Raw genomic sequence first — 18,574 nt, forward strand, 5'->3', positions numbered from 1 at the left:
CCTTACCGTGTCTCCTGTCCTTTCCGTGCCATCTCCAGGAGAAGCGGAATGAGGAGGATGCATGGCACTACAAGGAGAGTGACAGTGCCCAGGTGGTGCTCACCGACCTGCGCAGGAGTACCCAGTATGAGGTGCAGGTCCGCGCTCGCACCATGGCTGGCTATGGCAACTTCAGCCCAGCTATGTCCTTCCACACCCTACCCAACGGTAAGGAAAAGCCATGGCTTCAGTCGCCTACAGTGCCCGTTGCTCTTAGATTCCAACCTTTTTTTTTTCCCTTTCATGCTATTTAAATTATTTTTTGTTCCCATTTTATGAAAAACTTTTGAAGTTACTGTCTTTACCATTTTTTCTTTTTTTCCTATTGATTGTGTGGTGTGTGTGTGTGTGTGTGTGTGTGTGTGTGTGTGTGTGTGTGTGTGTGTGTGTGCGCGCGCGCCAAACTCTGCATGGATGATTTTGTCATGTATTTCGGAAATTAATCCTTTCCCATCACCCCACCCCACTTACAGACGATGGCTCACATTCCCAGCTTTTGGTCACTGGGGTGCTGGTTGCCATGGGACTGCTACTCCTCATCACAGTCATCGTCATCGCCATCTTCTGCATACGGTGAGGAAGAGGGCTGGTGGCAGGTGGTGGGATGAGCAGAATGTTGAGGGGGAGTCGGGAGAGAGGAGGCGCAAGTGAGGGAAGTGGAATAGAGAAATCTCTTCAGTGCGAGAGTGATGAGAATTGATTGTTTTGGGTGAGGGAGTGGGGCAGCGTTGAACAATTTAAAGAACAGGACTTTAGTTTGTTTTCGGGATGTTTCTGCCTGCTGTTTTTCTTTAACATTAATGCTTTTTTGAAATGTGTTATTGAAGTTCAGGTCAAGTTGTTTCATAACTTGAAAAATGAGGTTGGCTCTTTGGTGGTTTACTGATACATGGTACCTGAAGTGGAGCAAGAGGTGTGTGTGTGTGTGTGTGTGTGTGTGTGTGTGTGTGTGTGTGTGTGTGTGTGTGTGTGTGTGAGAAAGAGAGGGAGAGCCCAGGGGGAATGTTGGCTGTGTAGGGAGTGGGACAGGATGCAGCGCAGAGCCAACCTGCAGGACTTGAGCCAGCCAGGAGAACAATAGGAGTGACCCTGAGAGTGACCACATACGCACGCGCGCGCACACACACACACACACGCACACACACACACACGCACACACACACACACACACACACACACGCACGCAGAGCAAGGCTACCAGTAGCGCAGGGCGGACACCGTGTCTATTTTCGTACTGCTGGAGGAGATTTGCTTGGACGTGTTCTGGCAACAGTCACCCCGCTAATGCGCTAATAGAGGGCTTTGGCCTCTAAAACACGCAGCGTTGAAGGAGTCTGCACCATGAGGGGGAATCAGAGGCTAAAGGATAGAGTCTCTGACCCTTTGTGTGTGTGTGTTGGCTGTGCTGAGGAGTTCAGGTAAAAGTAAGAGACTATGGGAAGGCTAGACAGTAAAAGAGTGTTTTCACTATCCTCCATTTAGCACAGTTTTGACAAACTAACATTTAATGATTTGCTTGAGGTAATTGCCTGGGTCACTGCTCTGGAGCTCACGTCTTGGCCCTGTGTCCTTCCCTGAACACAGCAAACACTCCCGCATGAAGGACCCTGAACTAAGTGACAAGAATGGACAGTACCTGATGGGCCAGGGTAAGTTCCACCACACACCTGTCATAGTAAAGGAAAATATTTATGGTTCAATCTGAGCTCAACTGATAATGTCCGTCACACAACCTTGCAGTGTACTTAATGTGCCTTCCTGGTGTGTACAGGTATCAAGGTGTACATCGACCCATTCACCTATGAAGACCCAAACGAGGCTGTGAGAGAGTTCGCCAAGGAGATCGACGTGTCCTTTGTTAAGATCGAGGAGGTTATCGGAGCCGGTGAGTTAAGCATTCAGCATGAAAAACATTACAGGCGAATTTGTGTAGAGTTACTCACAGTTTCAGCATATTTGTAGTTTGTCCTGAAAACTCCACAGTCTCTGAGAAAGAGTTCCGAGTGGTTGAAAATACCTGGCATTGTACCACCCTAGCGTGGTGATTTCAGCTGGGCAAGGGGGTTTTGGATGACCCCTACGCGCCACCTGGCAACAGCAAGCGATGTGCTGCCCCTCTGTCCTGCTCCTCCTCTGCTCCTCCTGCCAGTTTCTTTAGCTGGTTCCGGATCTCCTGCCGTGTGACCTGTGGAGTGAAAGGACGGCTGTGTAGAGAGCACAGCAGTGGATCATACACACCCTGTGTTTGAGGGATCTGGAAAAGAGCAAGGGGTAGGGAGCGCTGGAAAACACGCTCAGGTTGAAAGTCAGCACTGGGGGCAAATTAGAGCCGAGGATCAAACGATAGGAAGGCTTTCTTTAGCTATCAAGAGTTCCTCGGGCCTGTCTGTAATTTAGTTTTCCCGTGCTGGAATGCAAGAGATGGAGAAAAATACCACTGATGGTGATACGGCGACAGTGTAACTAAATCTCCAACCTTGCCCTTTTTTTCTTTTTTTTTTCTCCTTTTTTTTTTGAAGAGAACTCTTGAGTTCCCCCCTCGGGCTGTGACAGACTGCTACCTCCTTTCTCTCTGTCACTGTCTCCCATGTGAATTGTAATGTAATAACTTCTTCCTGCCTCCCCCACCCCACTCCTTCCCTTACCTCTAACATTATCTTCTTGTAATGTTATCATAGTGCTGAAATGTGTCTTACTGCCGTTGAGACTCGCAGCACCCAGTCACAGGTAGAACAGGTCAAGCAGGAAGCGCTAGCCATCTCTACTGTTAGTGCATATATGGCTGACCTTTAGAAAGGATTCAAACTGCCAGATGCTTCTGTATCGCTCAGGTGGACCTACTGTAAAATGATACTAGCTTTGAGTTTGGTGTTACTGCTTGTTAAAGGTGAGTTTGGCGAGGTTTGCCGGGGAAGGCTGAAGGTCCCTGGAAAGAAGGAGAACTATGTGGCCATCAAGACCCTGAAGGGCGGCTACACAGAGAAGCAAAGACGGGATTTCCTGAGTGAGGCAAGCATTATGGGCCAGTTCCAGCACCCCAACATCATTCACTTGGAAGGAATCATCACTGCTAGCTGCCCCGTCATGATCATCACTGAGTACATGGAGAACGGCGCACTGGACTCCTTCCTCCGGGTGCGTGTCACTTGCTATTTCTCTCTCTCTCTCTCCCTCCATCTTTCCTTCACCTGCCTTCGTCTTGCTGCGCCTTGATCGATCTCTCCCTCAGTTCCTGTTTTCTTACCTCTTTCTTAACCCACCTCTGTCCCTGTTTCTTCACTGACAAATTGAGATTCTTAAGCAGTCTAATAGAGAACTTATGTAATATGTTAATGTCTGATGTCTTGGGCAGCTGGTAGCGTAGTGGTTAGAGTTGTTACCTTTAGACCCAAAGGAGGCAGGTTTGAATCCCACTTCCAACTGTAATATCCTTGAGCAAGATACTTACCCTAAATTCCTTGAGTAAATATTACCCAGCTATATAAATGAGTTAATAATTATAGGTCGCTTAACATTATAAGTGACTTTGAAGAAGAGGGCCTGCTAAATGAATACATTTTTCTTCAGCTTTCTTTCACAGTCGGAATGAGAAGTTTTCCTTTAGCTCGATAATAATCCCATAAAAATGAAGTCTTCTGTCCTCCAACTGTCAGTTTTTCTCAAATGCGAGAATATATGCTCAGATGTAGTATCCATAGCTGCACTTTATCAACAGGTGTTAACTACATGGTAAACACAGGTGTTGATTCATGTTAGCACCAGTGTTACTATCACATCTGCTAATGCAGTGTGAGTGTATTTACACTTTTTCCCCTCCTTGGTCTCCCTGCAGCAGAACGACGGGCAGTTTACTCCCATCCAGCTGGTGGGAATGCTGCGGGGAATTGCCTCTGGCATGAAGTACTTGTCAGAGATGAGTTACGTGCACCGGGACCTGGCTGCCAGGAATATTCTGGTCAACAGCAACCTGGTGTGCAAGGTGTCCGACTTTGGCCTGTCGCGCTTCCTGCAGGAGAACTCCTCGGATCCAACCTACACCAGCTCCCTGGTATGGACAAGACTCGCTAACAGTAACACCATGCTGACAGCAGGCACAGAGCACTGGAGGATTTAATGTACTTACATTCCCACTTCTCCCACCCCTGCTGTGCAATGCTGCTGATAACCAGATCTCCTCCATCACCTCCCCAGCCTCCATCAATTGTCTAATTACTATAATTACCCCCCCAAAGTTCTGGTCCCATACGCCCTTCCCATATACACTGCCAGTCAGAGGCTGGCCATGTGGTTAGTGTCTGCCCAGTGCCGCAGTCCTCTCAGGTCAAGATCAGTGGCCCTGTCGGATGCACAGGCGCTCCCGATTGGCTTTCATACCGATGGAAACAGATTGGGGTTGTGGCCCTGCAATGGGTCCACATCATGTCAGGGAGCTGAGCGCTCCCGGTACTAGGCTGCCTCACGCTGCCGAAAATTGGGATAAGCTGCAGACCGAGAAGCTCTCCGGCCTCAGCAACGCTTTACACGATTGCGCTAATGCGGTCTGCCGAAGGCAGTCACCAAGGTCAGATTGCAGAGCCGTGACCCCCCCTCCCCTGCACCCTACAAACCCGACAGACTTTAGGGGTCTCATAGCTGACACCACGGTATGGTACTGACTCGCAGAATAGATCTCAACTGCACGCTTTTATTAAGTTGCTTACCAGACACTTTATACGAAATGGCAGTGTGGTTGCTTATCTGAAAAAATTAGGATGGTACCTTTCTTTCCCTTGTGGGGTTTGAACTCCAACCTTTTGATCACAGTTGCAGTTGTGTTATTAGTTGCAAGACTTCTTGCCTTTCTTCCACATCAGCTACTAATCCAAAATGTGCCTCAATGCTGAAGGGACATGGACTCAGTTCTGACATGCTCTCCTGTTGACCCAGGGGGGTAAGATACCCATTCGCTGGACGGCCCCTGAAGCTATCGCATTCCGCAAGTTTACTTCTGCCTCAGATGTCTGGAGCTATGGCATCGTCATGTGGGAGGTCATGTCCTTTGGTGAACGACCATACTGGGACATGAGCAACCAGGATGTAAGCGTCTGTGTCTGTTTGTCACGTGTTGGCCCCCCCATCTCCAAATGCCAGTTGGTCTGCTATTTGATCACCTGCAACCTGCCAGAACTATCACAACTTGTTCTTTGTAATTTAGTTTTACTTTGCAACATACTTCATGTCTCCTGATGATATACCAGTGTGTGTTGTAAATCTGTCACTCGCAGGACTAGTCCTAAAACATCTCTCCTTTCCAAAGTCCTGCTCCTACCTCTCTGATTGGACATCTCTAGTCACATGACCATCAGCACCACAACCACCTAATCTTTTTGTTCTGGAGGATGCAGGCAAAGCCATTCCAAGCTCTCTTTAGAGACACTCTTACTTTTGTGTTACTGATGGGATCGCTACACCACATGCCACCCTGTAGAGCTTCAATCAGGCCAGCAAAAGAGTACATTTGGCTTTTGAGTGCTCAGCTGGAAAAGCAAAGCTTCCCCAGAACAGTGAGAACCTGATGACAAAAGGAGGAGAGCTTGGGTGGATCAGAGCAGCCTGCTGGTTGTCTCGGACCCCCTGCCTTCACCTGACGGGCGTCTCGCTCTTTCCTTCCTTCGCACTCCCAGCCTTTTCAGTGAAGTGTAATGGAGTCAGATCCTGTCTCTGATGAGCTCTGTACCCCCCCACCAGGTGATCAACGCCATTGAGCAGGACTACCGCCTGCCTCCTCCACCTGACTGCCCCACCTTTCTGCACCAGCTCATGCTGGACTGCTGGCAGAAGGACCGTGCAGCTCGACCTCGCTTTGCAGCCATAGTCAGCGCCCTGGACAAGCTCATCCGCAACCCCGCCTCACTCAAGATTGTGGCTCAAGACGGAGCGGGGTGAGCTGCATTTATTTTCTGTTTACGCCATAAAGACCAGAACCAAATCCGGATTGCCTCTCCATACTCCAGGGCAGAGGCATTTGTAAAGGGTGTAAAACAGAGCGTTGCCTTCAGCCTGCCTAAATAAATGCGCTGGGGGAAATGAGTGAACTTCACTTGACTCATAAAGGCAAAATGTAGCTGGTAAGTGTTGTTAAAGAATGACTTGGCAAGGATTCTGGACAAGGAGCTCAGAGTGCAGCAGGAAAGTCAGGTCTGGAACAGAAAGACCGAGGTCATGAAACAGGGCTGTCGGGAACCATATGTATACAGTTTCCGGGGCTGCATGTGTGCCTAATCGACACCACTCCTCAGCTGTCTTTGTTATGGTGGAGTTAGCATATGGTGCTGTTTGGCCTGTCACTCAAACAGTCAATATCCAGCTGTGCCCAATCAATCACTCCTTTTTACTGGCTCCGCCCCTCAGTCAATCTGTGCAGCTGCCTGTCAATCATGTGAGCCCTTGCTCAAATGCCCCTCTCTCTCCTCCTCCCTCCAGGCCGTCTCATCCCCTGCTGGACCAGCGCGGACCCCCGCCTCTCTCTGCCTGCAACTCTGTTGGAGAGTGGCTCAGGGCCATCAAGATGGAGCGCTACGAAGAGGGCTTCCTCCAGGCTGGGTTCACCTCCTTCCAGATGCTCTCCCAGATCTCCACAGAGTGAGTTGACAGCAGCTGGGTGAGGGCGTTTTTCCCGTTTGCACATGTCCGGGATTGCATCTTATTAACGGTTGGCCTTAAGCAAAGCAAGTGGCCGATGGCAAATTGCCCCAGCACACGACAACCAGGTCGACAGAAGCTGTCTCTTTCAGGTTGTTTGCAACCCAGTCACACCTGTGTGCTTGTCTTGTTGTTTCTGGCGGCTTGAGCTCCCACTCTGCGAAGCGAGCTCAGCGTGGGAGCAGCCGGATCAGAGGGAGTCAGAAACAGACCACTGTTTATGTCTCCGTCTGTCTCTCTCTATCCCTTTGTCTCTCTCTCCTTTTGAGGTCTTGTGCGATCCCTGCCTTGTTTGAGATGACTGAGTACTCTGGAGTGTTTACCCCCATTGTCTCTCCAGTGCACATTGCACCCGGGGGAGGAGTGCCTGATAGAGAAAACAAACTGATAGACTGATATTCATCTCTTCTTCTTTCTCCTTCCCCTGCAAGGGACCTCCTACGTATCGGGGTCACCCTGGCCGGACACCAGAAGAAGATCCTCTCCAGTTTGCAGGTCATCAGGGTACACAACGGGAGCCCCGGCACCATGCGCTTTTAGTCCTGCAGTCTACCACCGCCCCGCCCCCTCCTTCACAGCCTGGACTGTCTTTCTACAGCCAGCTGAACTCTGTCTCCAAAGTTCTGCAATCACATGTTTTATTCTTCCTCAGCTTGCATCATCGCTGGATTTCTACATTTCCATTCAGCTTCCCCATAACCTGCCAGCTCTTTACTGCCCAGGAATCATCCTGCTGTTACAGCAAATCACAGCCGGGTACAGCCTCAGAGCCCCACTGGGGGTCCTTGGTGCTCAAGGGCAGAATCCATACAAGATGGTTGCCCAGGATCACGATGGAGATGCTGCCGATAGCAGGTCCGTGTATGGTACTGGTGCTCGAAGCAGCCGCGGGCAGGGCGCAGGAACGGGACTCTCGCTCTCAGCACGGAGCGCCCACAGCCGGTCCGCAGCCAGCATTCAGAACGAGCAGAACGTGACCTTGGGACCTTGTAGACATACATAGCCCCATGGGAGTCCCAGCCACAGGTTGGCCCAAAAACTACGTAAACACAAACCAGAGCAGGGATTCCACCACTGCAGAGCATGCAGATTAAATCATTGTGGTGACTTTGTTTTAATTTAATTAATGGCAATATACATTAAACGTATAATGAAGCAACAGCTGAAGAGGCCTGGACACATGAGCCCATGTTCGCTCAAAGGATAAGCACAGCGTTTTCCACCAACCTACTTAATGATGTTGGATGCTGCTTGAATCTGAGCTTCTGGGGTCCCTTCTGGCAACTTCACGGTTTATCACATTTATTTTCCCTACGAAGCTGGACTGTGGCTCGATGATGCAGGATTGGGGCAAACCTGAGACGTGTTAGCACTTGTGTGCCTGGGGGAGTTTGGCACGGTTATCCCACTAGTGAATTTCTCAGCGTTTCCCGCACAGCACCCTCTCCTCCGAACCTCCTCCTTTTACCTTCCAAGAGGGCAGGGGTTCCACTCCCCGCCATTTTCCGCAGAGGGAGACCTGCAGAGGACTCGCGGACACAAAAGAGACCAAGCAAATACTGTTGAATCCAACTTTTATACGTTGACTTTGTTCATGAAAGCCATAAATCAGGGTTTGTTTAATGTTGCTGGTATGCAAGGAGGCGGAGTCTGTGTTTCACAAGCAGTCCTCAGGCAGAGCTGCCGTCCCCGTTGTCCAGATGTTGTTTGGAGCGTGCTGTACCCCGTGACGGGTACGACTGAATACTGGATTGCACCCCCCACCCTGAAAACGAAGATTCTTCTTGGCATTCGATGTGTGAACGACGTCTGTGGGCTCCTTGGTGCCCTTGGAATTCTGGGAGAATAAATCTGATCTTCACATTGAGGGTCTGTTATTATAAACCAATGATTGTGTTTTTTTTTTTTTTAAATTTCGTTTCCTTTTATTTGTATAAATTTCTGTATGTATGGGATGAGCAGTGGCTCCTGACAGTGTGTAATCTCTGTGTCTGGTCACAATAAAGATTCACAGCACTGTTTCTCCTACCGCCGCGTCATTGGCCATCGCACACACTCTGTCTTTATGGCTCTCGTAAAACTTTTATTTGTCCGTTCTGTGTTTATGGCTAAAAATGGTCGTCTGTGAAGTGTTCCCCCACCTCACCCCACACACACACACACACACACACACACACACACACACACAGAGACAGTTTTTGTTGCCTGGTCTAGTCTCCTAGGCAGGCAACTGCACCACGCCGTCCAAGCACATAATTGTTTCTGAGCTGCTTGTTGTGGAACCAGCGTGTGCTCTGACCTTCCAGGGCTCTGACTTAAAGGAAGGTCGAGGCTTCAGGTCCAAGCGGGACGTGGAAATTACTCCTTTCCTCTCCTCCTGGGGCCAGAGGACAGAGGCCCCTCTGCGTCTCCTTCTGCTCTTCACTCATGGCTCTGGCTCCTGCTTTTGTGTCCCCTCCCATTCTGTATCTCCCCCGCACTCTCCATCCTTCTTACTCTGAGTGAGAATGAGTGAGGCTGCGTGTGTGTGCGCTGTTCTCCCTGCCTCTCCCGCCTGCATTCGCTGTCCTCCCAGAGACACATTATCCCCTCTGCTCGTCACGCTCCCCATTCAATCCGAGGAGCACAGATGGGTGCTGTTAAACAAAGGCAGAGCCGCGTTCTCACGTGTCACCTCTCCAAGTCTCCGGTTTGCTAACAAGGTTGACTCAAAAAGGAACATGAGAGGCGTATCTTTCTTCAGGTACGTGTTTAAAAAAAAAAAGAGAGAGAAATTTCCCATGACGGTACATACAGTAACGCGTATACCGGAGAACTGTGTTGTTACTGTGCCAGTGTTCTGGCCAGTCGGTTCACGACCGAGCAGCTGGTGAGGTCTTTGTCCCAAAACTTTAAATCAGCATGAAAGCGGTGCCAGGCCCGCCTTCGGAGGTCACTTTACCACAGTACGGTTAGAGAAAGTCTTGGTTTGAGCGGCTCGCAACGTGTGTGTGGTGTCACGCTCTGTGGTGAGTGTTTACGGCGCATTCCTGCCGATCGCCGAGCGAACAGCGCCGAGCACCCCCATCGCTGTTTGCGGTCACGATACTCGACATTCCTGCATTCCTGTGTGTCGGTGAGGGTGAAGAGCACCGATAAGAGGCAGCCAGACGTTAATGGCTCAGGGCCACCGTATTTTGCTCTCGCACCGATGGAGCGAGGAGGGCGGGGGGGAGGTAGCTCAGGTGAGGATGTGCCCCCCTCATCTGCGGGTTCAGGGCCCAGGGGACCAATGGAAGGAGGGAGAAGAAACAAAGCGAAGGTCCAAAATCCCTCCCTCACCTCCTACCCCTAACCCTGCCGCCTTCCCTCGCGTCCCCAGGGCAAGCAGCCAATCATCTCTCATCTCCCAAATCTTCAAGTTGTCCAGATGCCCGTCAAGATGGTGAGTGTTTGCACGGAGCCGTTAATTTTCCCTTCGCCCATGTTTATTGCCGGAACCATCCGTCAACCTGTCCGTCTGGTCTGCGCTCCGTTCCTGCGTTTATCTCCTGCAGCATCGCATCGCTCTGCCTGTGCCGGGCCAAGATGGTCGTTAAGACATTAGTCCTCCTTTATTGCCATCTTCCTCTTCACCTCTTATCTCTGGTATTTTTTTATTGCTGTCTGTCTGTCTGTCTTTCTGTAAACACCCCCCCCACCACCCCATGAGGGTTCTGGCAGTTTCATTGGAATCCAAGGCAGCGCTTCCTCAAGCCCTCTGCCGGACTTCACAGGCCCGGTTCCCGCCGGTCCAGTCGCAGGTCCTTCAGCGTAACGGTAAGAACGGCAGATCGGCTGGAAAAATCCGAACCGAAGGGGCCCTGGGGGGCGGAACCGAATCCTCCTGCACCGAGCGTCGGGACGTTTCCGGTCGCACGCCGGTGCGTCGGCGCGCTCCCATTTGGGTCGTTTTCCAGCGCCGCGCTCGTGCTGCCGCCTATTTTCATACCCCTTCAGCAAACCGAATGCAAATTGGATTGTGGACGGATTATTGTGTTTAATTCGGTGGTTGTGGGCACCGGCGAAGGCAGCGCCGTAACGCAAATTTAAATGTGCGTTATGTTCACGTCCTCGACGCACGGCGTGGGCGTGGCCTGCTTTGCTTCAACTACAACATTGTTCGGTTTAGACCGAGTACTACTACGTTCGTTTGAGGTAAACGGGCCGGGCACCGTGGAAATTAGCGAAGGCGGGTTCGAAAGGAACGTACCTGCTGGTGTCGTTCGGTTCGGCAGTGGGACTGAGCCAACCATTCATCCGATTTCGGTAACCGCTTTGGCCTGAGCAAAGCCTCAGAGCTCCAGAGCCCACGCCGGAAGCACTGGGCATAAGGCTGAGAGCGGGGTGCACCCTGAACAGGACGCCTGTCCATCGGCAAGTCCCCACACACACAGTTGCTCAACCATTCACACACTAAGGGTAATTTAAAGTCACCTGAACTGTATGTCTTTGGACTGTGGGAGGAAACCTGAGCACCCCGTGGGATTAGTCTGAGAAATCGGTCCAAAACCTTTGTCGCTTTACGCTAAAGACATTACAATATAGTTTAGCCTCTAACCTCGAGATGTCCTGGGCACGCTGGCTCGTAACTAAACCCAGTGCAATTACTCTTGACCTTTGACCCCGGGCCCCTCGCCCTCCAGCGATCCCGCACGGCCACGCCCTTCGTTATGCGTTCGTGCCGTGCGGCCACGTCGCCGATCTCTCGGTCGAGGTCTGGGGTACAGCCGGCGTCCGGCGGCCCGCGGCCTTCTCCGGACAGCCCCTCGCCGTTCCTCGAGCGCCTCGGACGGCGGCGGCGGATCCCGTCTGGGCCGCGGCGTTCGCCGTGCATCGGCGCTACAGATGCGGATGGAAGGAAGAGATTTCGGTAAGTCAATTCGCTTCGTGTTGCGGAAATAAGAATAAGCCTGAATGACTCATTCGCCCCAATCATTATCCTTCAGCTTGTGACTTCCGACTGCGTGTCACCGGGATAATGAAGGCACATCAGGTCTTATGTATGAGGGTAAACGCTCGGAAAGGCTGTCAAGTGTCATCTCATGCCGGAGCGCTAAGACGACAGCAGCAGCGACTCGCGACTCTTTGAGCGCCGAAAAAAGACCCAGAAAGTTTTGTTTTCCTTCTCATCTAATTCTCTCACCTGCATACATTGGAATTTTTTCGAGGAAAAAAATGGCCTGGGAATAGTAGATAAATTGGGAAACGCAACGATTGTTACGCTTTCCCCCTCAGCGATGTTGACGTGCGGCTAAACGGTGGCTTGCGTGCAGAAGGCGAACGACGCAATCGGAGGCAAATCGAGTTAGCGCTGTCACCGGCGACGGGGAGCCCCGGGTTCGGCCGCACCGGTAATTGAACTTGCGGATCGATACTCCGCCAAGGCTCCGATTACAATCGGCTCGGGGTCTGTTAGAATTCAAACGGCCGTGTCTCCGGACGCCGTGCCGCGCCGCGCCGTGCCGTACCGCGCCGTGCCGCGCCGTACCGCGCTCCCTCCGGAGGCTCCGCTTTCCCAGAACAGGAAAGGCGTGCGGCCGCCTGCTGATTGTGGACCGCTTAAGCAAATCGGCCGTTTGTTTAGTGAGAGCGCTGGTCCTCCTGCTCTTCGGGTTACACCAGTGTGTGTGTGTGTGTGTGTGTGTGTGTGTGTGTGTGTGTCTCTGTGTACCCAATCCCCAGTCTTGGAAACTCAAAAGTCAGGCAGCGTTTGGCTTTAATTTGTCCCTTTGCTGGCTGTTTGTGTGTTTGTGTTTGGGGGTCTTTACCACATCTATGGACCCCAGTCGCCAGCCCAAATCCTCGCCGAGCCACTCGCCCACCCGACGGCCCCCCGGGGGGCTCCCTGCGGACAGATGCCCCCCGGGGCGCTGTCACGGACCGGGGCTTTTACCGGCGCCCCCCGTAACGGAGCGTCGGCATCCTGCCGCGCTGCAAAAAGCGCTTTTTCTCACACCCGCAGTTCCGTGGCGCCTAAGGACCCCCCGCCTGCATTTTGATCTCGGCGCCGTTTCCGCGTCCCGAGCGCCACCCGTGATCGCCGTGGCACCCTGTGCCAACGGATGCTCGGCTGCGTCCCGTTCCGTTTGGTCCCAGAGTGCCGTGAAGAGGCGCCGTTCGAAACTCCGCTGGTTTCTCACACGTCTGGAACGCTGAGCTCGGAAGGGGGAGGCCAAGAAGGGAGATTTCAAACCAGTAAATCGAGTGCGGAGGCCCAGCCTAGGAGGGGGGGGCGGGGCTAGCCGGTTAGCGGTAATCGAAAACCACGGTGACGAAGCAAGCGAGGCCCCCGGGGGCCGGAGAAGACGCTCGGCTGGCGAAAGTTCACTCGGCGCTTTGCGGCGACGCTTCTGCCGCACTCTGTAATTTCAGACAAGCTGCGCGAAGCTGTGAGAATCGGCCGAAAGGCGAGACTCGAGCGTCGCTGCTGCGAGAACGAGCCGATGGCGTTCGGTCGGCGACCCACGGCAAAAACGGCATCTCTCTACCCGGTTTCCCAGAATCCACCCCTCACGTCCCCGTTCCCTCCTGTTTTCGTGGGAGGTGTTCACGTATCGTGGCACAGCAGGTAGCACCGGTGCCTCACAGCTCCTGGGCTGTGGGTTCAAACGGCTTCAGTTTGTGTGGGTTTTCTCCGGATTCCAAAGACATCTCAGGTGAACCGGTGCCTCTGAATTCTCCTGTTTGTTTGTGTGTGTGTGTGTGTGTGTGTGGGGGGGGGGGGCATTCATACCTGTGGTTGTGTTGTGGTAATTCACTTTACAGATTTCTGTGTCCAGCATGTTGTCACCCCGATCATAACAGCCCCCCCAACCCCCACACAGTGACAGGAATCTGCACTTTGACTCCATCACCATCCTTCACAGGGTCAGCAAGTCATTTTCAATTTCTCTGCCTTTTTCTGTTTTGATTTGCTGGGGAAACTGTGCCGCAAAGTGCTCCGTTACGCGCCGCTTGTGGAGACGTGCAGTGCGGGGGAGGATCGCTCTGATTGATCTCTCCTGATGGCGGGGGTGAAGGGGGGGGGGGGGGGGGGGGGGGCGTCAGCAGGACCGGCGCTGGCGGGGTGTCTCAGGTGGGTTCGACAGCGCCTTTGAAAACATGCGCATCACTCTCTAATATTAACCTGTCTGCAGGCTTTCCACACTGCCTGTTCTACCAGGGGTGTGTGTGTGTGTGTGTGTGTGTGTGTGTGTGTGTGCGTGTGTGCGCGTGCGTGTGTGCGTGGTGAACATGTGTGATAAGACAAACCTTTCAGCTCCTTGAAACCCTCCTCGAACCCTTCCTGTACCTCCCCTTGGGTAACGACGGGCCCTTCTGCCCCTCTCACCCTTCCCTCGCACCCGTGTCCTCAGCCTCCCTTCTCACCCCCCCAGTCCCCCTCCCCGCGGGGCTGTCCGTGGCGGGTCGGGGAGGGGCCACGGCGCACTATCCATCTCTTACACTCCCGGTTCAGCTTTGACCACTGCTGACAGTTGTGACCCAGTGCCCCCACCCCACTACCCCCCCATTCACCTGGGTTGAGGTGGGCAGGGGGGGGTCTACATCTCCTGCTCTGAAGGTGTGTGTATCAGTTGACAAACCTCACAATTCCGTACCCTCAAAGAAACTGTCATTCTCGCCCGTCCGGGTTCGACGGCAGCACCGTTTATCCCCTGTGGGGGCGGGGTCTCAGTGTTTGAGGTTGGATGAAACCTACTCACCATCTCAACCCCCAACACACACACACACACACACACACACACACACACACACACACACACACAGACCCTTTCTCCAGTGCCTGGCAGCCAGTGTGAGGTGACGAGTCCACTGTCGGTGGGGGACTGGCACTGGTGCTGACAGCATGCGCATGCACACACACACACACACACACACACACACACTCAGCAAAAATCCCTATGTGTAAATTACATAACCACTGTGCTACAAGCAGGAAAGGGGTGTTATGACATTTATTGTTGTATCTCCTTCTTTCCCTGCTCACCAGCAGTGTGTAAGTGACCTAGAAAAACTGCAGTTGTTCCTACTGATCCCATAAGGCGTTTCCTAAATCGCTCGCGATCAATCGGCCCTCTCTGCGGTCTAACGGAAGCTCCGCTTTGGGCACTTTTGTGATTTCGGCTACAGGTTCAAACCACTAGGCGGCTTACCTGCGGGGTCCGAGCGTCTCGCTCTCTTACCACGGCCCCGCTGGTTCCTTCCCATTAAGCTCGGAGGCACGCGCCCTACGCACCCTTCACCCCCTCCATCCACCACACGTCGATGACCCCTTCCTTACATGTTGCCATGGAAACCAAACAGTCTCACGTGCAGCATGTGTGTTTGCCAGGAAGACGGGCCGATTTCTGGTGCCGCAGAGCACCTGGAAGCGATGCTGTGTGGCGGTGTGGAGACCGGGGGGGTTTACCCTTGTGTTCGCACCACTGACCGAAGGTTACGCAAATAGTGGGTCACGCAGGGCCTCGGGACAATCCTGATTACGCACGAGACCTCAAACCGGACACTTTTAACCCCCCTGATTAAATGGTAGAAACTTTTTTAAAAAAAAAAACGTTTACACGTCTGACCCCGTTCTTCAGACTGACAGTGGGAGGTTTGTACACCAAGCTCCTTACAGTGATTTACCCCTTTGTCTAGCAGCATAAATTTTTCAGCATCAAAGTACCTTCACCGAGGGCATTACAGCAGGAGGCGGGGCTCAAACCCGGCCCCATTGCTAAAAGAAGGGTAGCGGGCAGCACCTTGCTATCAAAGTGTAGTATCAAATCAGTGTTTACACGAAAGTGCTGTTCCACATGAAAGTACTACGGTAACTGTGGTACCGTGTTACTTATTTACTTAGCCGGTTGCGTCATATACTGGAGCCTCATAATCTCGCCCATTTATGTCGCAGACTTTATGGATTTCTTAAAAGGTACGACAGCAGCACTGCTGCCACCCAGGGTGAAGGTCGTCCGCCGCCGAGTCGCAGCTCCGCAGGTATGCAGGCGGGATGCGTCGCTCGGGAATGCTTAGCGTGTCAGGGCGTGATGCAGCGACGGCAGGGAGCACGGAGAGAACATTTGATTCACGCGTGTCTCTCCATTAATGCTTCTCCGGTGTGCCTGTCCTCACCTGTGTGTGTGTGTGTGTGTAAGTGAGAGAGAGAGAGAGAGAGAGTGCGGCTTTGACCGTGTGTGTGCCGACTCGCTCCCTCTGAGACAAGTACACGTTTCAGACGTGTTCCCTTCCTCCGTGTTCACGTGTCGCAGCTGCGAACCCCAGTTCTGCCCCCCGTTTGTAAGCGCCGCCTCGATGAGGTGCGGGGGGGGGATTGCGTCACCTTTGACCTCTCTCACAGTCACCGTGCCTGAGGCTGCGGGCAAAGGGTCGAGAAGTGGAGGGAAACCCCCGTGCTTAGTCTGGTGCGCTGAGATATCCACGAGGATTATTAAAGGATGGCTATTATGATGCCTATTATTAGAATACGTAGATGTGCAGTCGCTGTGCGAAGGGGCCGTGTGGAGCGGAGAAGCTCTCGAGAACTTCTGTCCTCCTTGCGTCTTACGGACGAGCCACGACCCTGACGAATGGGGCGCGGGGGCCTCGTCCCGCCGCCGCGCCGCGCTCCATCAATCAACGTCGGCTTTCCCGGGGGCCCCCGGGGCCGATTGCTTTCGGCCGGAGGGTCCGGGGCGGCGGCCGAGGCTTCGCGAGTCCCGAAACCGACATCGATCGTCCCGCCGCTGGGCCGACGGCAGTGCTGATCGTGAAGCTACCGGCCAACGGGGGAGCGGCACTTGTGGATCCATCCGTGGAGCCCGCGACCGCTTCTCGTACTAAGAGAAACACAGGTAGCAAGTGGAGCGCTCTCACGCCCCCCTCCCCCCCGACTGCCCCCTTACTCAGAAAGGGCCTCATCCATCAATCACTGCTCCGCCACAATATTATTCCTCCAATTACAGGTCCTTCCATCCCTCCATCCTGCGCATTCCCAGACACAACCCGCTGCTTCCCCTCCCCTCCCCTCCCCTCCCCTCCTCTCCCCCACCCCACACTGGGCCTCTCCCTCTCACCATCAACCCCCAAGACCACTTCACCATAATGACTACCGTAATTAACTGTAATAACTTTGGGTTCATTTATGTAATTGAAGCCCTTGTTCCATTAACCACTACCCCCATGGGTTTTTCAGGTTGTGTGTGTGTGTGTGTGTCTGTGTGTTGAGGGGGGCAGAGCGCAAGAGAGAATCAGTGTGAATTTTTAGAAATATTTATTTTTAAATGCTTGTTACGGGGTCTGAAGAAACTGTAACTTGCTCTAATGCGGAATATTTATACTATCGACACGGGGAGAAACGAAACCCTCCTGTGGGCCTCATTCATTCGTATCTCCTTCTGTTTGTACCCCTCTCCTGTGTTTCACTCTGTGGACGGGGCCTTTTGGCTCCGCTCTGAGGTGTCCTGCTGTTGTACCTTCAGCGGTTGTAATGAACCTAAATTCCTGCAGTAAAGCCTCCGGCTGTGTAAATAGGTGAGAAAAGCAGAGAAATATTGTCGGAAGTCACCGAGTCGCAGATGCAGATGCATCACAGCAGTAAAAGGTACGGAGTAAAGAGATGGAGGTCGGAATCAGCGGTCGACTTGTGTCCGTAACTTAGTGTCCGTGCGGTTATGATGTCCTAATGTGGCATTAATACCAGCCAACTTCAAGAACCGCTTCTCCTGAGCCTATCCCGGAGACAGTGGGCGTAAGGCCGGGCGCACTCTGGACGGGACGCCACTAAGTACCCTGGTACACAGCCGGGCAAAGGCCCCGGAACAACTGCGGGGAAAGCACCTTGCTCGAGGGCACTAGAGCAAGCGGCGGGAATCGAACCGGCAGCCTTCGGAGCCAAAGGTAGCTGCTCCGACCACGATGCCTCCGGGCCTATTGCATTAATTTTAATTTCATTTCAAACTGAACATTGGAACAAGGGATTGCAGGCAAACAGGGCAGCAGAGGGGTGTCAGCAGGAGGGAACAGCCTGTAGTGTCCTTAGCTGTGGGGGGGGGGGGGGGGGGGGGGGGTCTCCTCCGCCTCGTCCGCCTCGTCCCTCCCAGCACTACAAAGGTCCTCCCTTCTACTGACCGCATCCAGGCGAATAGAGAGCGAGGGTCCATCGGCCGTCCGAGCTGCCGCCGCGCTCTCCGCACCCGGAATCGACCGCGGGCCCCTGGGGCCGAAGAGCCGGTCAGGAAAGTCGATGGAAACGAGGAGCGAGGATGCGTGCGAGAGGTGTAAACGGTGCCCGCGCATCACTGGCTGTTTCGCTCGACGCGGCCGGCACCGAGACGCCGGGGGCTGCGGTTACCATGGCGAGGACACTAAAAAGATTAATGCGCACAATTACATGTGGAGATTCCCGCCGTAATGTATTTATCACCTGATCGATACCTATTGGCAACGATTAGAAAACCTACATTAAGATTCATCGTACCGCAGCAGACGGGTGCGAGGCGGCAGGTAAACAGCTAGCATCAGACTCGCGGAAGAACGGGAGACTGACTTCCGGCTGTGGGTTCAAGATCAGCGCCGGTGGCTCTTCGGAGGCAGGATCAAGAGGTGGGGTAGCGGTTACAGCCGTCACCTTGGTACACGGAGAACTCGGGTTCGAATCCCTCCTCCTGCTGTAGCACCTTTGATCAAGGTACTTACCCAGAACCAGTAAAGTAAAAATTACGCTGCTGTATGAAGGGGTAAAGCAGAGTAAATCGCTTTGGAGAAATAAATGAAATGTAGATGTAATGATGGTTAAGGAGATGGAGTTTAGCCTTTAGTTCTGATAGGTTGGGCTCCTTAAGGGGTCGTT

The 18,574-nt window shown here is 53.0% G+C and overlaps 1 protein-coding gene across 1 annotated transcript in view; it reads left to right on the plus strand.

Moving 5' to 3' along the window:
- The window catches only part of LOC108920338 (ephrin type-B receptor 4-like), a 34,515-nt gene extending 25,830 nt beyond the window's left edge, over window positions 1-8,685 (plus strand). Inside the window, exons 8-17 of the mRNA XM_018729023.2 lie at window positions 39-207; window positions 513-612; window positions 1,624-1,688; window positions 1,811-1,924; window positions 2,927-3,174; window positions 3,872-4,087; window positions 4,966-5,115; window positions 5,767-5,960; window positions 6,502-6,660; window positions 7,152-8,685. Of these exons, the coding sequence (XP_018584539.2) occupies window positions 39-207; window positions 513-612; window positions 1,624-1,688; window positions 1,811-1,924; window positions 2,927-3,174; window positions 3,872-4,087; window positions 4,966-5,115; window positions 5,767-5,960; window positions 6,502-6,660; window positions 7,152-7,260 (1,524 nt within the window). The 3' untranslated portion in view covers window positions 7,261-8,685. The remainder of the gene's footprint in view (window positions 1-38; window positions 208-512; window positions 613-1,623; window positions 1,689-1,810; window positions 1,925-2,926; window positions 3,175-3,871; window positions 4,088-4,965; window positions 5,116-5,766; window positions 5,961-6,501; window positions 6,661-7,151) is intronic.
- Window positions 8,686-18,574: the final 9,889 nt, after the last annotated feature.

This window comes from Scleropages formosus, chromosome 21 (genome assembly GCF_900964775.1).
Source record: "Scleropages formosus chromosome 21, fSclFor1.1, whole genome shotgun sequence".
Lineage (NCBI taxonomy): Eukaryota > Metazoa > Chordata > Actinopteri > Osteoglossiformes > Osteoglossidae > Scleropages > Scleropages formosus.